The following is a 19,708-nucleotide window of genomic DNA, read 5'->3' as shown; positions in this document are numbered from 1 at the left end:
AAGCCTTACTGTACACCCTTTGAGGAAATACCAGATCTAGGCAATAATCAGCAATCGTAGCAAACTTAAGAGATGGGCCCGCTGCCACCGTCTCAACCCAGTGATCAATCCTAGAACTCAAAGAGAAGAAAGCCAGTTATTCTGTACCTGTCCATGTGAGGCAACACAAAGTATACAGCCACACTAGGAATGCTTCCTGCCAACAGAATTTTTTTTTTAATTCTTTATTAAATCATAACTGTGCACATTAATGCATTTACGGGGTACAATGTGCTGATTTGATACACAATGTGGAATGCTTACATCTAACTGATTAACATAACTGTCTCCTTGCTTACTTGTTGTGGCAAAAACATTCATACTCCATTCTTTTTTTTTGTAGAGACAGAGTTTCACTTTATTGCCCTCGGTACAGTGCCCTGGCATCACACAGCTCACAGAAACCTCCAACTCCTGGGCTTAAGCGATTCTCTTGCCTCAGCCTCCCAAGTAGCTGGGACTGCAGGCACCCGCCACAACGCCCGGCTATTTTTTGGTTGCAGTTCATCCGGGGCCGGGTTTGAACCCGCCACCCTCGGTATATGGGGCCGGCGCCTTACCGACTGAGCCACAGGCACGGCCCTCCATTCTTAATAGTATAGAAATGTATCATTGCATTATGCACATGAGGTTGGATCCCCCAAAACTCCTCCCTCCTCCCAGCTTCCTCCTTACTTCCCCCTTTCCTCTTCCTCCCTTCTTTCTGGACTCTAGTTATGTTTTACCACTCCTATGAATGGATAGGTGATTATATACTGATTTCACAGTAGTACTGAATACATTGGATGCTTTTTTCCATTCTTGAGATACTTTACTAAGAAGAATATGTTCCAGCTCCATCCATGTAAACATAAAAGATGTAAAGTCTCGGGTGGCGCCTGTGGCTCAAGGAGTAGGGCGCCGGTCCCATGTGCCAGAGGTGGCGGGTTCAAACCCAGCCCCGGCCAAAAAAAAAAAAAAAAGAAGATAGGCTAATGTTTATACATGTATATGATTATATGAAACTTCAAAATAAAGAGTAATACTTTAAAAAAAAAAAAAAGATGTAAAGTCTCATCTTTTTATGGCTGCATAGTATTCCATGATGTACATATACCACAATTTGTTGCCAAGAGAATTGGGTCCAAATCTAATCAAGGCTCTAGACCTAGTTTATATAAAATACCAGGAACAGGTTACAATGATTCAATAAGCCACATCCATATTGTGGCCCATTCTATGGAATACATGACACAAGTTTCTTCAATAGAGGACGAAAAGGAAAAGTGGGGAGGTAGAACTAGTACACATTAAATGAATCTTAAGAAACATGGTAATCATATGCAATGGGAACACCTGGTTGGATCCTAATTCAATTTCACTCTAGCCACACAATTTCCCAGGCTTCCTTGCAGTGTGGGTGGCCCACAGCAGTTCTGACTAATGACATTTAAGCAGAAGTCTGCTGGGGGCAAGAGCCTTTGGTTTTATGACCCAAGGAGCAGACTTCCCTGGCACTAAGACCTCTACCCCACTCCCATCTTCCTGTCTTGAATGCAGACGTAAGAGCAGGAGCTGAGGCAGCTCTTTTGGGACCACAAGGGAAAAGCACAGCCAACAAAAGAGATGAAGACTCTGGTATCTTGGAGGTGCTAAATCAGCACCAGCAGCTGCCTACTTCCAGTCTTCTTGTTACGTGAGAAAACAAAGACAAAACCAAAACCATCTTATTTGTTTAGCTACTTAGAATCAGGTTTTCTGTTATAGGTAGTCCCTCAATTATAAATGAGATACGTTCTATAGGTTTGTTCTTAAGTTGAATTTGTAAGTTGGAACAGGTACAATTACCTATTACCAGTAATAGCCTCCATTCATAAATCCAACTTGTACATAAGTTGGGTATTTGTAATTTGGGGTCTGCCTGTACTTCAGCTCAAAGCACTCCTTATGATAAAATGTAAGGGAAGATGCGAAGGTGTGGAAAGGTTTGGACTTCTTGCTGACATCAACTGGAGAACCTGAGCACACTGCTGTTCTATCTGCAACACTCTTCCCTCACCTATCTGCATGGCTTGCTCCCTCACATGAGTCTATGTTCAAATAGACTTGGAGAAGTCGGTGCTTACTCTGCTCTTTTCCTTCAGAGCACTTCTATCAGTCCCTGACAGCACATGTGTCTGTTCACTGCCTGACTCCACCACTGGAATGTCCTGGAACCTCACCTGTCTACATCGCCAAGGCCTGGGAAAAGTGCCCTGCACAGAGCAGGTCTCAGAGAAACACTTGTGGAATGGATAATGGAGGCAGCATTTTTCAAAGTGTGGCCCATGGACCACTGCCTCAGAATCTAGTGGGAAGTTGGCTACAGCTGCAGACTCCAGGGCCTTGCAATGGAATGAACTAAATCAGAGTTGGCAGAGCAGGAATCTGCATTGCTACAAACTGTGGTTCAGGAGATGCCAATGCGTGCTAGGATGCCCAACGCATAAGATGAACTTTTATTTCTAATTTCAAATGCGTTTCCTATGAGTTTCAGCTCGTACCCACCTGAGTTACCACAGGTAAACGGAGGAATGGGAAAAGGGACTGGCATTTCCTGGATTCCTACCCTTTGGGCGGAGCACTGCTGAGACCCTTGGCCCACTCCATCCCACAGAATCCTCCCCTCTACCCACGAGGAACCTTTAACAAATGCAGAAACCAAGGTTCAGAGAGGCTAAGACATTTGTCTACGCTCACGCAAGTAGCAAGAAGCAGAGTCAGGGCTGAAACCCTGGTCAGCCTTACCCTGGAGGCTGCACACTGACCACCCTTACCCTGGGCTGCCCCAAAGCTTCCACTGGGTCCTGGGGGCCTTGGCTGTCTCTGCTCAGTGTTGCTGGCCCGCATCCACCAGGCAGGTGCAGGGCCTAGTGGGCATTTGGTGAGTGGGTGAAGGATGAAGGGTCCCCTGGGGTGGAGGGACTGTGGTGCTGTGCCACCTGGAGGGGATCCCCTAACCCACCACAGCCAGATGAGCTCAGGCTCACACAGGAGAGGAAAGACGGCTAGGCCTTGGCCAGGAGAGTCAGGTTTCCCGCTTGTCAAGGTCAAAGCGAGGGCCAGGAGGGGTGAGCAGGGGCTTCCCAAGTATTTCCAACTGGCTGGAAACAGGACATGGCCACCCAGTGGCCCCACACCAGGACACAACATCCAGAGACCAGATGCTATAAATGGAAATGTATTCTTAGAGGGGCAGAACACGAGCAGGGTTTTTCAAAAGTGACCCATCATCGGATAAAAATACTGACGGCATTTAAATGCTGAGCGGCAGGAGCTATTCCGGGGACTGGATTCTCATGCTTGTGGCTCCCCGCCAGGCATGGCCTTTCACAGAGATTTAAAAGGAATAAACAGTTGGTGCCTGTGTTTTTAAGTTTAGGAAGAGAACATTTGGGGGAAAAACAGCCACACCAAGATGCCTGTGGAAGGTGCCCCTGTTGGGGACTCCAACTCTCCCTTGACCTCTGCCCACACCTGCCCTGTGGATTCAGTTTTGCTCTGTGCTGTGAAGCCACCTTTTCGACAACACTCTCAGCAACCTTGAGAACTAAGTCGAGGCTGAGTTCTGGCTAGGCTTAGGGTAAAAGCACAGGACAGGATTAAGATTTTCAGAACGGAAGGAGAATGACATTTACTAAGCACCTCCCATGAACCCACACAGTAACTCACATCATCTCATCTGGTCCTCAAAACTATTCAAGGCTTAAAAACTAGCTTCATCCTCATGTTTACAGAAAAAGGAAATAAGTTTGGAAAAGACTATGTGACTCTCAGACCTAGGAAGACAGGCAGGGACAAGGCAGGAGAGGAAAAGAGCAGAAGGTGCCTGGGAGGAGGGACAGCTCCTGCAAAGGTTCACGACCCCTGAAGTCCAAGGTCACTCATTAGCGTGCCAACCTTGGCCTTGCCCCTGGCAAAGGAACCCAAAAGGGCAGGAAGCTGTGTTCTTTCTAAAGATCTTGTTCAGGAAGCTGTGTTCTTTCTAAAGATCTTGTTCACAAATTAAAAGGTGAGACTTTTCAGTCAATCCCATGCAGAAGGGCCTAAGGATAAGGATCAGAATGTTCTCCTCGGTGCCCTGGCTGAGAGGTTAGCTGGTGATCATTTTCATTTGGGCACATCTCAATGTTGTCAGTTTTTCTATAATAAGCAGATTATAAATAAAGAAACAGAGGCAGTCAGGGCCTGAGGAGACCTATCTTTGGCTGTGTTATCTGTCCCTTCTTCCCACTCCCTGCCCCACCATCTCTCTTTGTTCCCCAAAGGCCCACTCTGTCCTGGCTCTGTGCCCCTATCTGCATTATCTCCGTCTCTCTCATTCATCTTTGTCATCACTGAGCACCTACTATGGACCAGGCACTGTTGTAGGTGCCTAGAATACTACAGAGGTCAGACACAATACTTCCTGCCTTCACCTAGCATCCACCATAGTCGGGGAGACAAACCAGGAATGAACTAATATGTCAGTGCTGTGAAGAAAAATACAACAGGGTGAGGAGACAGAGTATAATTTGGGGGTCTTTTAGGTGGGGTAAGGAGTGTCAGATAAGACTCCATCTGACAAGGAGACATGCAAATGGAGATCTGAATTAAGTGAGACAGCAGCCGTGTGGACGGCCAGGGAGGCACATTGCAGGCAGCAGGGGTAGCAGGTGCAAAGGCCCCAAGGCAGGGCGCACATCTGGCAAGTTTCTGGGACAAGGAGGCTGACACAGCTGGAGTGGAGGTGGGGTAGGAGCTCACACATCCCTTTCTCTGAGAAGCGATCTCCAGTCACCCTCAGGCTGTCTGAGGTACCTGCTTTGGTGTGTCTCCTTGTTGTTACCTGTGCACGTGTTATCATTGAATGTGCGTAGACTGTAGTCACAAATGAACAGCAAAAACCACCCTGCCTCATTAATACTATTGGTGTCTTGCCTCAAAGCTGTGAGCAACTCAAGGACTAGGAGTTGCCTTACGCATCCTGGGGCCCTTAGTGACTGCAATCCCAAGTACGGAGCGTCATCTTTAAGTAACAAGAGGGCCACTGAGCCATGAAAAACAGTGAGCCTTTCCTGAACCAAGAACTCACTTGAGATATGTGGCTGAGTCCCTTCAGGGAGCCACCTGGCTTCCTAACTACCTAGCAAAGAGACCTCACAGAGGAGAGGCAGGGAAGGGGGTTGGGAGGGGAAAGGAACCCCATCCCCAGCATATTTCCTGCTTCAACCTGCACTTTCTTCAACAGCTCCTGGCATAGCTGAGCCCCTGCTTCAAGGAAGTTAACATAGGAAAATAAAAATATAAAACCAATTTTCCAGGCAGTCGTTATTCATAAATAGAAAGCACCTTTCCTTGTGAAAGAGGTTTCAGGAAATGTAAGTGTCCTAAATAAATTAACAGAGCCAAGCATTGGTCACCTAGCTGCTCACATCAGCAAATGAGAGACAAGCAGGCCTTCTGTATCTGATGGGATGGGAGTAGAAAAACACCTGCTGAGGCTAGGCAGACCCTAGAAATGAGCAAAGTGGCTCGGTAGGAGAGTCCAAACAAAGGCTCCCAGCTTGGCATGTGGTTGGGACAAAGGCCAAGGACAGCCAGCTCAGAGAAACCAGAAATCTGGGGATCTTATGCGAAATTACCAATTAAAAAATGATGCCAATTATTTTTGAAATAAAATAATATGCAAAGCAAACACTTCTATGGGTCATATTTGTCCTGGGACTATCAGTTTGTGAACCTGACCTTACATCCTGAATGTGAAAAATTTCTCTTTTTGGAAGAGATAGTAGAATGGAAAAAATAGTGAGGGGAGAAAGACCTAAAAGTTGTAGAGCTAGAAGGGAATGCTGAGATCACGGAGCTCCTGTGGGACAAGAGGCTTCCCCTGTGGGATCAGGTCTAGCAGTTGCCTTGCCCAGTTGCTCAGGCCCAATGTGTAAGTGCTGAGGTAGATTAGTAATGCCTGCCAAGGACACGGGAATGGGAACAGTAGCTGCATGCTTTCTGGGTCTTCATCGAGGCTGATTTACTCCAGACTATTCAATTTTAAAGGCAAAAACTGACATCCAGAAACCTGCACTGAAACATCTAATGTCACAAACAAGAGCCAGAGTCCCATCTGGTGCTTGTCCTGTGACACCCAGAATATTTAGGCTTTTGAAGCTGTTTTCTACCAAAGACTCATCTCGGAGAGAAGACATGTCTAAACCAATAATGCAAGTCAATAAGAAAATCAAATTTCTACAGTGATTCATTTTACCCATGACTCCTTGGAGGCAACATCTTTTCTTTTCTTTTTTTTTTTTTTTTTTTTGGCCAGGGCTGGGTTTGAACCCACCACCTCCGGCATATGGGACCGGCGCCCTACTCCTTGAGCCACAGGCGCCGCCCAAGAGGCAACATCTTTTCTAAACAGCCCGCTGTCTGAGGCTGCTACCTCCAGCACACACACTGTCCCAGCTGAGGGCCCTGCACTAACGGAGGGGCCTGGCACCAGAGGGAGCTGGGGCCCACCCGAGAGCCATGGGCTGCCTCCCAGTTCGGCCCTCCCCTCCCACTCAGGGTGAGTCATAGCTCACGACTTTAGTGTGCTGGCTGCAGAGTCTTCGGTTTTACTTGGCTCCTGAGCAAAATGTACTTTTCCAAAGGACATTGATTCAACTAAGCCTGGATTTTGCAATTCCCTGGCAGCAGTGAGGCCAGCGTCCCCTGAGCACACACTGTCCTGGGGAGTGGGGACCAAAGAATGTAGTTATCACCTCCCTGACCTCCTTCGTCCTTCTCAAGTGGGAGACTAGTCCCTGACTGGCAGAGCCCCCAGCACGCCTGCTATCCCCTCAGCCTCTCCTGGCTACCTACCCACAACCGCTGTCTCCCTCCAGCTCCGCACGCAGTGCACACAGCCAGGCTGGGTTTCAGCTACACCTGATGGCAGGCTTGGAAGAACAACTGGGAGACGTGAGCCCCCAAGTGCTGCAGAGCTCTGCCTCCTTCCCGTCACTGCTAGGGATGTGGGAAGAGCTGAGGCTAGGGGCAGCTCGAGCACCACGTACAGAATGGACTCACTTTTCTTTTTTGTTAATAGATTGTATTTTAGCAGTTTTAGGCTCACAGAACAACTGAGCAAAAGGTACAGAGATTTTCCAAATCCCCATCCCCACACATGCATAGCCTCCCCCACCAGCAACATCCTGGGCCAGAAGGTACACTTGCTATGCCTGATGAGCCACCACTGACACATCATCATCACCCAGACCCACGGTTTACATTACAGGCCACTCTTGGTGTTGCACAGTCCATGGGTTTGGACACATTTAGAATGACATGTATCCACCATGACAGCATGACATGACGTTTCACTGCTCCAAAGATCCTCTGAGCCCCACCTGCTCACCCTGCCCCTACCCCCTGGCAACTACTGACCCTTTTTACTGTCTCCATAATTTTGCCTTTTCCAGAATCATATGCTTGGAATCACACAGTGTGTAGCCTTTTCAGATCAGCTTCTTTCACTTAGTAATATGCATTTAAGGTTCCTCTGTGTCTTTTCACAGTTTGATAGCTCATTTCTTTTTAGTGCTGAACAATATTCCTGTCTGGATGGGCCAGTGTACCTGGATCTTTTAATCCCCACAGAGTTTTGCAGCTAGGGGCTCTAGTGCCTCATGCATTGGCTGATTTGGACAGATTTTCCCCAAAACTTTCAGCGTTTTGCATCTGTAAAGTGAGGATGGCAGTTCACAGGTGGAGCAAGTGGCTGGTGTTAGCTGTGGTTAGTTAGTGTCGCCGCCAGCAGGGTAGCTATGCCTACCACTAGGGGCTTTCTTAGGCCTTCTCTCCTCTGCAAAGCAGCATGGGGGGAAAATGGAGACAACCCAGGCTTTGAGTTCAAGTTCTGTCACTGCTGAGGCAACTGGCTAAATCTAAGGCTCTGTTTAGTCATTTGTAAAATGGGGTGAGGGGATTACATCTCTTTCCTAGAATGATTCTGAAAAATGAGATCACTAATGATGTAAAAAGAGCCCTTGGTACCCAGTGGGCACTCACAGAACGTTAGCTGCTCACCACGACAGAGACGTCCTTCGTCCTTCCTGTGAACAGCCCTGCTGAGTACAGAATGTGTGGAAGGGAAGTCGTGGGTATGTCTGAGGATGGGGATGGAAGTCTATCCCCCTGCTGTTTAGTATTGATGCAGGGGGTTGTGGAGTGAGGCAAGTGGCCCTCTGCCCAGCCCAGCCGGGACCCAGCGGACAGTGAGCAGGTGGCCAGGAACGGGGGCGGTAACATCCCTGTAGCCAGCCAAGGCCTGCCTGGCGTCTTCCTGGTGTCAAATGACAGCAGAGGGCTAAAACACTGAGGCAGTGGCCAAGGCCAGCCAGGCGAAGGGCAGAACTAGGGACACAGGGAAAAGTTACAGGAAAGTAGCACAAAGTTTGCACGTGCTCTCCCATGAAATGTCCTTGGGCTTTTGATCACATTGGATCTGTGTGCCTGGGAGGCTCATAACTCCTGTCTGTAGCCAAAGTGCTTGGTGTCATATCCTGACCATGCGGTGTCAGCGACCCCAGGAGGGAAGGAGGGAAGGGCTGTCAGGATCCTCACTTTCCAGATAAGGGAGATAAAGGTCCCCCAAGGGGGTATTGCTAGGAAGCACTGGAGCTGAGCCTCAGATGTCTGGCCTTCAGAGCCCCTACAGTGCAGAGCTGAGCTGGGGCCTGCAGAGACTCAGCGTGGACACCACTCTGCCTGTATCTGCGGTGTTGTCCTTTTACTCATGTGTCCATATGCTCATTCGGCATCAGTTCTGCAAATATCATTAGCACCTACACTGCTAGTGATAAAAATGGGAGCTAAACAAAGGCAGTCCCTGCCTGCCTGGAGCTAAGCATCAAGAAAACCTCCACTGTGAAGGCTATGATTGCAGAATGAGAAGATCGTCAGGAAAGGCCCATGGCCTCCCACACCTCCTCTAGAAAACATGCTGGAGAGTATTTGGGCAGAGGGTCTGGGTCCATCTGGGTTCAAATCCCAGCTCTACCACTTGCCAGCTATGGCCTTGAGGGATTTACTTCCCTGCCCTGGGCTTTAGTTCCCCTAGCTGTCAGACAGTGCCCACCTCATTGGGTTGCTCTGAGGGGTTCATATATTATTAGCACATGGAAAGTATGGAGCACGGTGCCTGGCCCCCACGAGTCACTGCTCTCTGCTTTCCCGGTTACCGTGCAGTTGCAGGGTGTAGGACAGAGAGGGCCACAGCATTTTCTTCTATATCACTCTCCCAAATCCTTCCTTCAGCAAAGAGATGACACCAGTGGACACAGGCAACAGGCCAGAAAGAGGAGCACATTTTGTTCCCCAAGAGTTAAAGATGACAGGGAAACTAGAGCAGCTTTAGGGGCCCTGAGGACCCACCGGATGACAGCTGCTGTCATGAGGGCCACGGACATCTTTCTTGCACACATACACACCCCCTGCCTGGGCTGCTCTCCTCACTCAGTCCCCTTCTTGCTTCCCCATGATGGGCCTTTCCCTCTGGACTTTGCTCTAACTTTCTTGAACTTGGGAGCACGGAGCTGAGCTTCTGAATCCCAGAAAGACCTGGAACGTTTAAGTGAAAATTTAACTGGAATGTCAATGCAAAAAAAAAAAAAAAGGAAAAGTGAGTATGTAGCCCACATACATGTAAATTCAGGATCCATTAAGAATTCACACAGAGGGGCGGCGCCTGTGGCTCAGTCGGTAAGGCGCCGGCCCCATATACCGAGGGTGGCGGGTTCAAACCCGGCCCCGGCCAAACTGCAATCAAAAAATAGCCGGGCGTTGTGGCGGGCGCCTGTAGTCCCAGCTACTGGGGAGGCTGAGGCAAGAGAATTGCTTAAGCCCAGGAGTTGGATGTTGCTGTGAGCTGTGTGAGGCCACGGCACTCCACCGAGGGCCCTAAAGTGAGACTCTGTCTCTACAAAAAAAAAAAAGAATTCACACAGAGGCAGCAAAAGCTGACCAACACGCATGGGAAGGGTCCGCACCACCTGTAGGGCAGTGGTTCTACTGGGCTGGGTGGGATGAGTTAAAGTGAGAACATAGAGGTCGAAGAGGAGGAAGGGGGGGGCCTAAGACTTGTTTTCTTTTTTTTTATTTTTTTTTTATTTTTGGCCAGGGCTGGGCTTGAACCCGCCACCTCCGGCATATGGGACCGGCACCCTACCCGTTGAGCCACAGGCACCACCAAGACTTGTTTTCTTATGATGGCAGAGGTGGACATGTATTATTCTCATGTCTAAAATATGCTATGAATGCAAAGAAAACCTCAAAAGTACCAAGAAATCAGATACTACCACAAAAGAAGAGAATGAATTACAGGTGCATAAAACACAGATGAATTCCATAGATGTGATATGGAAAAAAGGACCCCAACACGAACAGGTTGTACGGTTCCATTTACGTGACACTGAGGGACAGGCAAAGTGAGTGCATGGACGGGAAACCAGAAGATGGGCGTGTGTGTAAAAGGCCATTCAGCTGTAACACTTCATGGTCAGCAGAACTTCAATTTAAAACCTACTTAAACATAAAAAAAGAAAGAAAATCATCAGCCAAGCTTGGGGACGTTTTGTATTCACTGGCTTAGGGTAAATTAAAGACTGTTTTCTTTCTATGCCAACTTGGTTTCTGATTCCTTTATTCACCTATATATTGATCACCTCCTCTGGGAATACCCTTGAGCAAGGCACTGCGGCAGTTGCAGAGGACGCGCTCCAAGGCCCCAAGGACATGGACGTAAGTCAGGCTACCCGCGCTGCAATCTGAGTTCTACCCTTCCTTGCTGTATGAGGTGGGCTTCCATGAAGTCCCTGAGATTCAGTGGCCCGGCGTGTAAAACACAATCAGGATTAAATGGGAGTGTGTAGCAATGTGCTTCCCATATAGCAGATGCTCAAGAAAATGGGACTGTTATATGGCTCATGCCTTAACTGTCTACAATGTTTTGCTAAATGCAGTTTAGGATAATTAGTAGGTTGAGAAACCAATTTGGTGGCCGTCGACCAGAGTTTTTTTTTTTTTAAAGACTATAGCAGAATAGAAAGTATCTATTTGTACTGCCTATACATATAAATGAAGCATCATTGAGGGTTTATACATTGTACACTGGGTTGCAATATAAAATACATTTCTTAAGAGGGTAGATATCCAAGGCTACTAAAAGCCCTGATCAGTGGAGCCACTGATATAGTAAGTACAAGCTCTCGGAATTAAGTAGGAACAATAATATATTATGAGAATAATTCTAATACCTCCAAGAAAGCCACATGTTTATTTCTAAGAGCCAAAATGCTAGAAAGTTGAGGGAAGATCAGGGCCAGCTGCCTGAAGGAAGTGGCTTCAGATCTATACCTACAAAAACCTCTCAGACTTTAAATCCTGGGAGGAAGGGCCTGGCTACGGGAGGACTCATGGCCACCCAGCCTGACAATAGGGCTGATGGTGCCCAGCGGCCTTTTGTCTCCTGTCCCTCAGGAAGGAGGCAGGGGGTTCTGTGCAGGCTACATAGTGATGTGCATAGGTGGTGTCACGTGGGACCCGGGGGGGTGGGTGAGGGGAGGGAGGCGAATAACACAAATCGCCCACAGAGCAAGTTATTCTCAAGTTGCCCACAGAGCAAGTTATTCTTTTTTAACTTCTCTTTCATTTCTCTTGATCAAGTTTAGAAGAAAATCTCACTTGGTGCTAGCAGCTCTTTTAACACCTAAAAATGTCATTTTTTAAAAAAGGAGAGCAGGCTTTGGGCTCAGAACCTTCTACCTAAGCTAGAACTTCTCTCTCACCACTTTTACTTTTATGGCTACTTTGGATTCACGGCAGGTAATGTCGGTCTTTCATTTCCAGGGATAAGGTAAATTGTTTGCCTTTGAAAATTCGTCTCTCAGTGGTTAGGGCACCGGCCACATGCACAAGGGCTGGTGGGTTTGAACCCAGCCCAAGCGAGCTAAACAACAATGATGACACCAACAACAAAATAGCCAGGCATTGTGGCGGGCACCTGTTGTCCCAGCTACTTGGGAGTCTGAGGCAAGAGAATCGCTGAAGCCCAAGAGTTTGAGATTGCTATGAACTATGACACCACGGTACTCTACCGAGGGTGACCTAGTGAAGCTCTGTCCGCCCCCCCGCCCCCCAAAAAGTGAGTCCAATTAAATAAAATACAAAGTATATAATAGTAGGGGTAAGATGTCGACAGAGCAAAAATTGAGATAATGGCCCTAGAGTGACTGAAATTAGGGAACACCAGTAAAGACTTCCCAAATCTGAAGCTGGGGCAGTTTCCCATAGCCTGCCATCAGTAAGTGCCCACCACCTGCTGAGTCGGGGGACAGGGAACTCAGGAGGACAGAACAAGGCCCAGTTAAGGCAGAGAATGAAGACCAGCCAGCAACTGGTTGTACAGAATGCCTCATACAGTTGAAAAGCATCTACCTCTATGTTTCAGAACTCCCATCACTGCCTCAGTCCCCAGCGCTGGGCCTTTCTATGACATGACCTGCACTCATTTGGGTGGTCGTGATGCCCTAATGAAGGCTCCACTCACATTTCCCTCTACTTCTTTATCTTTCCCCCTTAACCTTGCATTTCAACCTTTTTTTTTTTTTTTTTAATGTTTAGACTTTCTATTCAGCGATCATTTTGGTGATCACTTTCATCTTACAGGAGACTTGCACGAACAGCACAGAGGGGTCCACACCCCCTCTACCCAGCTCCCCCTCAGGTTAACATCTTATGTAACCACCAAACATTCTCAAAACTGAGAAAGCAACCTTGGCCCAATTCTCTCAAACTATAAGAGTCCCTGGGATCTGAATGGTTTTCCCATAGATGTCCTTATTTGGCTCCAGGATCCAAACACTATTCAGTTGTGTCCCTTCCAATGTGTGACGGTTCCTTGGCCTTTCATGATCATGCCATTTCTGAAGAATATTTTTCAGTATTTTCTAGAATGTCTCTCAAGCTGGGTTTGTCTGATGCTTTCGGGAAAAATCCACAGTCATGTGCCCTTCTCAGGGCTCCGCTACAGGGAAGGTGACATCGGTAAGTCTTGTTACTGTGACAGCACTCACAGCGCTCACTCAAGTCTTGTTACTGTGACAGTTCCTCACTTAGCTAAAATGGGATCTGCCAGGATTCTTTACTCCACAGTTACTATCCTCCCACCGTAGTTACTAAATATTTCAAGGGAGATACTCTCAAACTACACAAATATCTCCTTTCTGCTTAAACTATGATGCACTAATTTTAGCATTCATCAGTGAACTTAAACTGATACAGTTATTATTTTGGTGCTCCAATGATGATTTTCAAGCTCCATCATTTTTTCTATATTTACTAATTGGAATATGTACTCCCCTCCCCGTTTTCTTCTCCTCTTCCTCCCTGAAAAACAGAAAGTCCTTAGCAGGAAATTACAAATTCTCCAGAGGGCAAAGCTGCACTTTGAGATAAACCCTATCTTTCTATGTTTCTACTAAAAAATAGTCCACTACATTCAGGAATAGTCCATTCCAGTCAAAAGGAATTTTCATTTCTTTCTCTTTTCATCTCTCCTTCCCTCACCTTAGTCTGCCCCATCTATCATACTGAATTTTAGAGCTAGTGACCACCAGGCTGGCTTGGTCATGTCAAAAAAACAAGAGTCATGCAGTGTACACTGAGTCTCGACTAGGACAGTAATTCACACCTGGGCTGGCACTTGCATGATTTACCAATTCCTATGAACCTATGTGTCAGGCACTGCCCAGGGTGCTTTGACCCAAATATACGCCTTTAATCTCTATATTAACACTAGGAGATCAGCAGGCTGCTTCCCATTTTATGGATGAAGAAATGAATGAGGTTCATCCGTTTAGCATTTAAGTATTCAATGTCCACAGTGTCAGGCCCCCCTGATGGCACCAGGGCAACAGGAACGAACAAGGCAGGCGAGGCCTGTGCGTCTGAGGAGCCAGCGTTCTTATGAAGGGGACAGACCACAGACAAGCCAAAAGTGTGGGAAGAGCTATGGAGAACACAGGGTGAGCTGACTTCAGTGTGGTTCAGGGCACTGCAGACTGGGTGAGGTCAGGGGAGGCCCCTCTGAACAGAGACCAGAGGGGAGGGAGGGAGCTAAAGGGCATTCAAAGAGGAGGGAATGGCCAGTGCTCAGCTAAGGTTCTGAGGTGGGCGTGGCTGACCTGTGTATGAGGCAGCAGTGATGGCCACCACAGCTGGAGCGCAGGGAGGGGCAGATGGCACAAACTGAAGCCAGAGAGGTAGATGGAAGACAGATCATGCAGGGCGCTGCAGGCCGAGGCAAGCGCTGGCTTATTATCCTCCATGGTGGATCTGAAGCAGAGTACAAAGTGAGTGCCCAGTTGCAGGGTGGGAGGAGTGGATGGGTTTTACCCAGAGTGACCCCGTGGTCAGCAATATAGCCAGGCTCTGGCCAAGGTTGGCTTAGCCTACATCCGCCCATCTGCCCTTCCTTCTCCACACAGCCCTGGCCCAGACCTTCAGGCAAAGCCCCAAACACTGTGGAACTCCAAGGCTGGCTGGGGAATATGTTTTTGTGCTCACAAAGAAATGCAGGCGTGGCCAATACCCTGGACTTCTTCCTCACATGAGATCACTGAGGATGTCCAGCCCCTGAAGGACCTGTGTACCCGTCCCTCCCCTGCCCTGACCCCAGGACTCGTGCTCAGCACCAGCTCCAGGACAGTTTCTTCCCAGGCACTTGCTGGCCTGGATTCTGCAACACAGGCCTGGGAGCAGACCACTTGGTTCACAGTCATGGCTCTGAGACTCGCGTATGCTGTTCCCACCCTCTCATCTGGTGAGCTCAGGTTCACACAGCGCAGTTTGGTTGTTAAGAGGGCAGATGCAAAAGCTGGGATGTCTGGGTGCCTGGCCTGGGGCAAGTTAGTTAACCTCAGCTTCCCAGTGTGTGAAATGCTCCTAATAACAGGTTGTGTGGATTACATGAGTTCACAGGTGTGAGGGGCCGAGGGGTACAGGTGTACTGAGAATGTGATTCCAGGGTTGGCTATTCTCACTGTCATCAGCACCAAGGGCCTATGAAGGGCCTTTAAGGTTGCCACACTTCTCCCTGCCCTCTTTTGCCCCCCCCCCAAGAACTGAGCCCACTGCCCACATCCCTGGGCTACCAAGGCTGGAGGTACCTGTGTTCACCTCTGTCTCTGCCCCCTCCCTGGCAGAAGCCTTGGCGCTGATTAAATGCTGTTTATTAAAAGAATGAATAAGTAGTGAACAAACATGTAGGAGTGCAGAATGGTTAAACGTACGTCAAAGGTAAGATTAAAAGCTTGTAATTACTCAGGACAAATATTTCCAACAAGAGCGCCTCTGGCAGAGCTGAATAATTAAGAAAAGGCCTGTGGACACAGCACAGCTTCAAGGCAAGAAACACAGTAGGGGGAAAAAAAGCAACAGACATAACTCAGCTAGCAAATAATTCAGAACTGCAAGTACTGACTTTGGAGTTGAGGGTTAGAGAAACTAGTTTTAAAATCCTGAGCCCACTGCCTATTGGTCATGCTGTCCCCTGCCCAGGCCAAGAGTAAGGGCTGAAGTTAAGGTCATGCTCAGTCCAGAAGGTATGAGGGCTGCAGAGGGCTCCAGGGGCCCCAAACAAGGTAAGTTTTTAAAGTGGTTCCCCCAGAGCTGGCAGGGAGGTGACCAGCAGCAGCAGGTACCTACAGCAGCTCTCTGAGCTTCAGTTTTAACCTGGAAAGTGAAGCTAATGAGAGCAGCCGCACCTAAAAGGACAGGGGATGGCTCTGTTCCCTCCAGGATACTTTTTAACCTTTATTCTTTGTGTGTGCAGTGCCTAGGACAACGCCCGGCACAGAGTAGGTGCCCAGTGCGTTTGCTGAATGAACAAACAAGGCATCACCCCGTGCTTTCCCTTTCCCCGCAGGCAGCCTGTAAATCAGGTCCCGATGCAGTGGGCTCAGAATCAGTGGCACAACCATGACCTCTAGTAAACTCTCACATCCCTGGCCTGGAAGAAAACAGAAAGGCAGCAAGGCTAATTCAGGGCTGGAATGTAGCCTTTCTCCCTCATCTGGGAAGGGTGATAAGGAGGTGGCTGGGGGAACCGTGGGAACCGGGGTGGAGTAGGGGCAGGCCCCATTCACAGCAGCGCCAGGCCTGGACCTTGGCGGAATGCAGCTGGGTAGGGGCTGGGCCTGGGAGCAAAGTTCCTGAATGACTGGCTGGCTGGGCTGGGGCCTCAGTTCCCTCTTGGGAACCTGCCTGGCCAAGAGCAATGTCTCATCAAAACAGGAAAAATCATAGAGGAAAAATGCGCATGTAAGGGGACTGGTACGTACAGGGACCAGCCCTACCTTGACCATGGGGCCAGGAGGAAAGATGGGGGTGGATGGGGAGAAGTTCAAAGGGAGGAGTTTAGGGGAGCACAGCCCTCCTTGGTTAGCCAACCAATGCTCACCCAGACCTGGGAGACCCCAGGAAGCTATGCAGGCAGTCTGAACTAAGTGGCCTAAGGCAACATGGACCTTAGAAATCACACCCTCAGAGCAGTTCCCCTAGCCACCAGCCTTATGGCCATGCATAGAACGTCTGACCTGCTATCACTGTCCAAAGTAGTTCAGAAACAGGGATGTGCTCTCCCTGGTGCTAACTACAGGGCAGGGAAGCATGGACTTTGGGCCCAAACACTTGGCAGGCAGAGCCTCGGGATCTTGGGCAAGGCCCTCACAAGTTCCTACCCCTGTTTTGTTTTTTAGGACAGCAGGGGACTCCTGCCTACACCCACAGGGTGCCACTAAGGTTAGCCAGGATGATTAACTTGGATCTGCTGGGCCTGCAGTAGGACCCATGTCAATAGCCTTTTCCTTGTTTCCTCAGATGCGGCCTGGATTAGAATCATGTGTGACAGCAGGAAGCTTAGAAAGGCCCGTCCGGCCCACCCCAAGCATCTGTGACATTCTTCTGAGTTACCACCAGGATTCTGGTCACACTTAGTGAATCCCTGGTGTGTGATTAAGGAGGAAGGGCCTAGTGCAATGGTAATGGGACACCCCCCAGCTCAGATGCTCAGGAGACATGTAGAGGGGCCACTCTTGCTTACAACTCTTCGGGGCTGAAGCCTTCTCAGGATAAAGGACAAATTTCTTACCGTGCCCTAGGTATCTTTCATGGCCTGCCCCAGTTCACCTCCTCAGCCTGGGCACTCCCCAGCTGTCTGACCTGCAGCCACTTCTGCTTGCCCCAGGGCCTTTGCCCCTGCAGCTCCCTCCGACCCCCTCCCTCTCAATGACCAGTGAACCCTATGCATCTCTCAGCCATTAAATACCACTGCAGTCAGGTCTCCCCTGACTCCCTACAAGACTCCAGTATCAGAACCCCCTGCTTTTTCCTTCATAGCCTTCGTATCAATTAATAATTATAAATTTAATTGGATATTTCACTGATGAAACAGAAAACTCCATGAGGGCAGGGGCTATATCCCTGGTGCTTACCACTGCCCCCCAGTGCCTAGCACAATGACCGGCATAAACATTTGTAAGTGAAGGAGTGAACGAATCAATGAATGAATAGACAAATAGCCTAGAGAGATGAAAAGAGAAAAGGGAGGTAAAGCATAGGGCAGATGGGAAAACCCAGACTTTACCACCCCCACTTTGGAAATCATAACCTAATCTCGAAGACAAGAACCTGGGAGAGAAACAAGTCACGTAGGAGAGGGGTGCCTTGGGTCCTGGGGGTATGTGGAACCCCAGAATGGGCTGCCCTTGACCATGCAACTGTGGTTCAGCCCTTACTGGCAATGCATGCACACTACCTTGTTTTGCTCTCACACAGTGCTTGGGTGTGAGGATGGGGGTCACCATTATTAGTCCGTTGTTACAGATAAGAAAACTGAGTCCCAGGGAGATGAAGGACCGGCCTGAGGTCCCACAGTTGGCTAGGAGTGGGGCCAGGGCTGTGACTACCATTGCTGCACAGAAGGCAGTGAGTCCTAGACTCAAGGGGAGAAGATTCTTACCACAGGAATCCCTCTAGAGAAGGGAAGCACATTTGTAAGAATTTCCTCAAAACTATTGGAGCAGAAATGCTTAGTCCTCTAGTGAGGAAAGATGGTGAGTACAACTAATCCATTCCAGGGATAACAACTGAGAACTGACCTGAGTCAAGTCCACCAAGTGCCTCCCCAGCATCAGCCCATCACAACAGCCCTGTAAAGCAGGTACTATCATTAGCCTCATTTTCTAGATGTGAGAACTAAAGCTTTAAGAAGTTCCCCTTATTCCTAATTTAAGATACATAGTTATTCTCTTGACTGTATTATTCTAATGAACTTCAACACATACCAACAGGCTCCTAAAGGTCCATCAGTGGCTTTGGGATTCCTACACTATTTTTGCAAGAAGCTTTTTTTTTTTTTAAGACAGAGTCTCAAGCTATTGCCCTGGGTACAGTACTGTGGCGTCACAGCTCACAGCAACCTCAAACTCTTGGGCTTAAGCAATTCTCTGGCCTCAGCCTCCCAAGTAGCTGGGACTACAGGCGCCCACCACAATGCCCAGCTATTTTTGTTATTGTTGTTGTAGTTGTCATTGTTGTTAAGCAGGCCCAGGCTCCTACCCGCCAGCTTCGGTGTATGTGGCTGGTGCCCTAGCCTCTGAGCTACAGATGCCGAGCCTGCAAGAAGCTTTTAAATTCCGGCTTGGCGCCTGTAGTACAGTGGTTATAGTGCCAGCCTCATATATGGAGGGTGGCGGGTTCAAACCAAGCCCGGGCCAACTAAACAACTGTAACAAAAAAATAGCCAGGCCTTATGGTGGGAGGCTGAGGCAAGAGAATTGCTTAAGCCCAAGATTTGAGTTTGCTGTGAGCTGTAATGCCATGGCACTCTACTAAGGGCGACATAATGAAACTCTGTCTCTAAAACAAAAAAAGAGAAGCTTTTAAATTCTTCAACTGTGAATTTCCTGCTCTGGGGTTTTCAGGGGCCCCAACCTGAAATTCCCCCAATGCTGTCTGTAATGTGCTTTAAGCATTTTTTATTCACGATACTACTTCCCCTACCTTATAAATGGGGCTACTGTGGTATGGTAGAGAGGGAAGCAACGCTAGAATTCAGTCTCAGATCAGCCTCCACAGACTGTCCTCTGTCTCTCTTAGGGTCTGAATAGGGAGCAGTCATCCCAGAGAAAGAACACTCCTTCCACTCTCTTTGGGAAATGGGCCTTCAGTGCTTTAGGGGGTTTTACATTGACTTGATCCCTTTATTTTCTCTAAGCACCACCTCCTGCTCAAGAACCTGGTATGGCTCCCTATTGCCTGATGCAGCACATACACCCATCTCACCTGCCCATCATATCCCCCACTTTTTCCCACACCACCATCCCTGCCTCCCAACTGCTCATCAACTAGAATGCCATCCCTTTCCCTCTACCAATCCCGTTCCAACTCATCTCTCGAGTGTCCCTCCCTCCTCCAGTAAGTTCCTGATTCACTCCCTGTCTGTCACATTCTACCATTTGCTTCTTTTCCTGTTAAGTGTTGTTGCACATATGGCTTTGACTCCTCTCTGACCTGTGTGAACAAATGTCACCGTTCCCACAGGACTCTTTGATTTTTGTAAGGCTCAAGT

At 48.5% G+C, this 19,708-nt stretch overlaps 1 protein-coding gene across 3 annotated transcripts in view; it reads right to left on the bottom strand.

The window, feature by feature from the left end:
• Nucleotides 1-19,708, bottom strand: part of ERGIC1 (endoplasmic reticulum-golgi intermediate compartment 1) — a 113,189-nt gene that overhangs the window by 72,954 nt on the left and 20,527 nt on the right. The window contains exon 1 of one of the 3 annotated variants that reach the window (XM_053565933.1): nt 14,262-14,395. The exons of 1 other annotated variant lie outside the window; for it this stretch is intronic. In XM_053565933.1, the coding sequence (XP_053421908.1) occupies nt 14,262-14,359 (98 nt within the window). In that variant the 5' untranslated portion in view covers nt 14,360-14,395. Of the gene's footprint in view, nt 1-14,261; nt 14,396-19,708 lie in introns of those variants that run through there. One more of the 3 variants, XM_053565931.1, reaches the window with a different exon arrangement.

The sequence above is a fragment of the Nycticebus coucang genome, chromosome 17 (assembly GCF_027406575.1).
Source record: "Nycticebus coucang isolate mNycCou1 chromosome 17, mNycCou1.pri, whole genome shotgun sequence".
Taxonomy (NCBI): Eukaryota; Metazoa; Chordata; class Mammalia; order Primates; family Lorisidae; genus Nycticebus; species Nycticebus coucang.
This window is presented reverse-complemented; position numbering and strand designations above follow the sequence as displayed.